At 39.9% G+C, this 4,515-nt stretch overlaps 1 protein-coding gene across 1 annotated transcript; it reads left to right on the plus strand.

Moving 5' to 3' along the window:
• Positions 1–638: 638 nt before the first annotated feature.
• Positions 639–2,498, plus strand: SF2 (splicing factor 2). The gene is made up of 4 exons (XM_065225551.1): positions 639–937; positions 1,000–1,366; positions 1,438–1,514; positions 1,574–2,498. Exons 1-4 carry the CDS (start codon positions 771–773, stop codon positions 1,665–1,667), a joined length of 705 nt encoding a protein of 234 aa, XP_065081623.1. The 5' UTR covers positions 639–770; the 3' UTR covers positions 1,668–2,498.
• Positions 2,499–4,515: the final 2,017 nt, after the last annotated feature.

The following is a 4,515-nucleotide window of genomic DNA, read 5'->3' on the forward strand; positions in this document are numbered from 1 at the left end:
TGTATAGATAATCCACCGGTAAACTACGCATGAATATTCAAAAGATAAACTATACCCCTTATACTTCAAGTTTATACTAGGCTCGTTTTGTTGGCAACTAAACGAAGCCTGGGGTCAACCAGGCGAATAGCGTTTTAGTGTGATTTTTAAACTAATTAGTTTAATTTTTTTTCTGAGTGTACTAATGTTGTCAAAAACGGACGAGCAAAACCACCCAACAGGGGTAGTAAAGTGTGGGAACCCAACGTTGAGTATAATCATATTTACCTACTGTTGGGTACATCTAACTTACTTTTGGTTAAAAAGCCAGTGGAAAATTCCATACGAACTGCACACAAGTAAATGAAAATTACTTTGACCCGCTTTACCTACTTTTGGGTTCCTGCACTATAGTGCCGAGATGAGTGAAAAGAACTTAATTTTGGGTACTTTTTTCTAACCGTGTAGGTTCAGTTTTGACTGATCTGGGTTGACTTTACCCAATTTGGTTTTGAAATAGCGTATACAGAGGATACTACCAACAAAAAGTCTATGATTGCTACCAATCATAACTGTCAGTTTTATGTGTGTGCGTGACGCGTCAAATTAGAGAAACGAAAGTGAAAAAAAGTTTTTCAGCAAACTCAGGCGGTCCGTTATCAGATTCTGGCGTCATTTTCCTTGCTTGCTGACTAGTTTGCAGTACGCAGTGGCTCACAGTTAAATAAATTGTCGCGTCTTTTGTAGCCATTTTGATCGCCGTTTAAAATTGTATCGGTACTTCTTGTAAGATGTCTCACGGTCGTAACGAGTGCCGAATTTACGTCGGAAATCTACCCCCGGATATACGCACCAAGGACATTCAGGATCTCTTCCACAAGTTCGGTAAAGTTACATTCGTGGACTTGAAAAACCGCCGCGGACCGCCATTTGCATTTGTAGAATTTGAAGATGCTCGGTATGATGGTGACTTTTCGCTTCAAAATAAAGAGTAGATAATGGTAAAATTGTTGTTTGCAGCGATGCGGACGATGCCGTAAAGGCTCGCGATGGTTACGATTACGACGGGTACCGGCTACGGGTGGAATTTCCTCGAGGTGGAGGACCTGGAAGCTATCGCAGCAGTCGAGGAAACAGTGACCGCGGAGGCGGTCGGGATAGAGGCAATCGAGGACCACCGGCAAGGAGATCCCAGTTCCGTGTGATGGTTACTGGCTTGCCCGCTTCCGGGTCATGGCAAGATTTGAAGGATCATATGCGAGAAGCCGGTGATGTTTGCTTCGCTGATGTGTACAAAGATGGAACCGGTGTGGTAGAGTTCCTGCGCCATGAAGATATGAAATATGCCATCAAGAAGCTGGATGATTCCAGGTTCCGATCACATGAGGTGTGTATGGAAGTTTTTTTGAATATGTATGTATAGTTGCGTTTTAAATCACTGAATCATTTTTCCCATAGGGAGAGGTAGCTTACATTCGCGTTCGAGAGGATTCAACCAATACTGAAGACCGGAGAGGCGCAGATCATCGTGACCGGTAAATGCAATTGATTAATCCCGTTGTTATTAGTTGTTAATAACCTTCCTTTGCTTTAGATCATATTCCCCGCGCAGGCGCCGAGGAACTCCTACCTATTCACCGGTACAACGCAGCTTCTCCCGATCACGCTCCCGCTCATTCAACTACTAGAACTGGTTGATGCGATCATGGATTCCAAGTAATTTGATAAATTTCTTTTTGTTTGTTTCCAAAACCTAGCGTAGCAATGCGCTATCTTTCAAACCACTTCCGCCAAAAATGCGACTATGACGTAGAGTATCCTATGCTTCTACGTCTTGCAATTTAATAGATTAGCCATTATTTGTCGAGACGTAAGTTCGGTTGTCTCATAACATAAGTGTAGGAATACTTTGATCATTTTAGTACATTCCTCGAGAAGCCAACACTTTTCGTGATAGGGAACATCATTAACATAAAACAAATTCAATCATTTTAGTCTAACATTTTATTACTGTATGAAACACATCAACTGTATATGGAACATAATAAGTGCTTTGAACAATCTTATCGGAGCGGAAGACACAACATCTAAACGTATTTTGAACAATCAACCATAGAGTTTATTTACTTTTCCGAGACACATTGTGAAATGCATAGGTAGTTGTTGAAGAAGCTACATTAATTTCTAAGTTCTCATCTCTTCTAGCCTCTGAAATGCGACATGAAGATCTCTATCAGTAACTGGATGGTCTATATTTCTATCATATTCATGCAGATTTCCAACCCTAAAAGTGAATACATTCTAAAGCCTGTTTCTTCTTCTTCCGAACAGGAAAAAGGATTCTTTCCTTGTTTGTACTTTTGTGCAAGGATCTATCTCGCTACGGAGAGTGACTCGATATTGTCTCCTGCTAGGACTTATGAACAGGATTCCCGGAATTTCTTGAAGGATCTGTCATGACCGGATTCCCCTTTGTTCGTTCGATTCTCTACGCATCTAGATTGGACTGGACAAGAAAACAGGAAAGGATAGGATTCAGGAATTGCGAAATGGAAGCGGTTAATCACGTTGCTCTTCAACGCCGTTTCTGTATCACGACAAGAATCAGGGATTACAAGAAATCACATTGTGACGTCAGGATTCTTCGCTACGCTATGGACAATTTTGCGATCAAATGCATTAGCAGTATTTTGCCTGACTGCTTTGCATTCTTTTCTCATTATCTTTGTCACAAAATCTTGTCAAATGAAGAGTTGTTAGAGATTGTCTTATGCATGCGGCTTGTTAAGCATACAAGAAGTACAACACAGCGAAACAATGAGACGAAGCACGGATGCATACATAGAAACTGTTGGAGTCTCTGAAAGGATGATATTTGAACGCCTTTCAAGGAGTAGAATCTTTAGGAAACATCAAGCAAATTTTAGTTTCAAGGATACCACAAAGCTTGAGCTGATGGAAATAGTATCGGAACACTCACTTTAAATGAACTTGCGGAAGGATGCTGCAGTCAAGAAACCCGTCCACGGAAGACAACATTTTGGATTTGTTCAGGACTCGAAAATGTTACCGCAGGCCGCTACTTTTGTAATAATTTTGAATCAAATTAAGCAACAAACCGCAAGTACAAATGACGATCTCAAACAACGTTTCAGTTGACAAAACTGTTGACACTATAGATTCACCGAATCTGTTTGCCATTAACCTTCGATAGTTTTGAAATTTCAACATTTCAAGTTAAATCTCAAAGGAATTGCCGAAATAAAGGATAACTTGGATTTGGACATGGATGGAGTAAGGTGTAAAAATTGTATGGAATGGACTTCGCGGGATATTTTGATTTTTCGGAGGATCCTCAGTTTCGGAATGGTTGCACTTGGAGACCCCATGTTTCGCTTGTCTCGTTAGGAATCAGGATTAAGGACACCGAGGGAAGAGGAGATCTTCTGTCTGTTCAAGGCTTTTTATTTTAACTGCACTACGGAAAAAGCGTGCATCCTTATTGGTTGGACCGGTTGCAAAGAATCAGGAGAAAACGGTGTGTATTACTCAATATTTAACCTTTTCTTTACCTTTTTTACAGTCGGTGATTAGATCCTGTTATGTTCTTTATTAACATTCTAGAATGTTTGCATAAACCTTTTACCTAATATTCACTATTTTAGTGTCCGCTTTTATTTTTAACATTTATTCTATCTCATTATCCAATTTGTATTCATTTGAATGTAATACATTCTTCTTTTTTGCTCTCACGAGGCGCACTATAAAATCAATGCGGAATTGCCTACACGTTAACACTAGTAGAAGGTGCATGTGGACTTTGATTCGATAGAAAGTTTCAGTTTATATATTAAGTGCTAAAAGTGGTCGCAGTCAAATGATGGCTAAGTGGTGGATCCGGCAAATGATTTAAATACTGACTGTAAAATTGTGTAAAGCTACACTACTATCCAGTAACACTGTGTGTAATATGAGTGGCAATGCAATTTGCGGAACGCAGGAGCAAAGGATTAGCTCGATACATAAAATATTTCAACTTAACCAACAGTAAGTAAATACGGCGAGAACTGATTTTTGGTAAACGAATGTTGCAAATTATCGTGGAAAACAAATACAAGCGATTTCACAACTACTACAAAATGTTAGTAACATCCATATCACAATCCATGTTATACGAGAGGTGTTTAGCCACCCATCTGATAGTGGTAGTCCGGGTTTTATCAGGAGATGGGAGAGTTAAGGTTCCCCCAAACTGGCGCGTTTTTTACGCCGCGGTAGCGAAATTCGCGAGGGTACCCACACCGGAGCGACAGTTTTTTTTTCGCAGCGTCGTAGCGATCGTGAGCAATGGATCCGTCGTCGGATGAAGAAGAGGCGCTTTTGCTTTTTTTTTTTTTTAACTCTTTATTTGTTCCAAATTCAAAATAAATTACATTTCATTTTTAACCTAGGTGCTCCAGTTACTGCAGTAACGTACCAGCCTTAATTGTTATGATATATATCTAAGTGTTTTTACATTGTTCATGTCTTGGCAAT

Source organism: Ochlerotatus camptorhynchus, unplaced genomic scaffold, assembly GCF_037179485.1.
Source record: "Ochlerotatus camptorhynchus isolate MF236.1 unplaced genomic scaffold, CSIRO-AGI_Acam_v1.1 ptg000231l, whole genome shotgun sequence".
Classification (NCBI taxonomy): Eukaryota; Metazoa; Arthropoda; class Insecta; order Diptera; family Culicidae; genus Ochlerotatus; species Ochlerotatus camptorhynchus.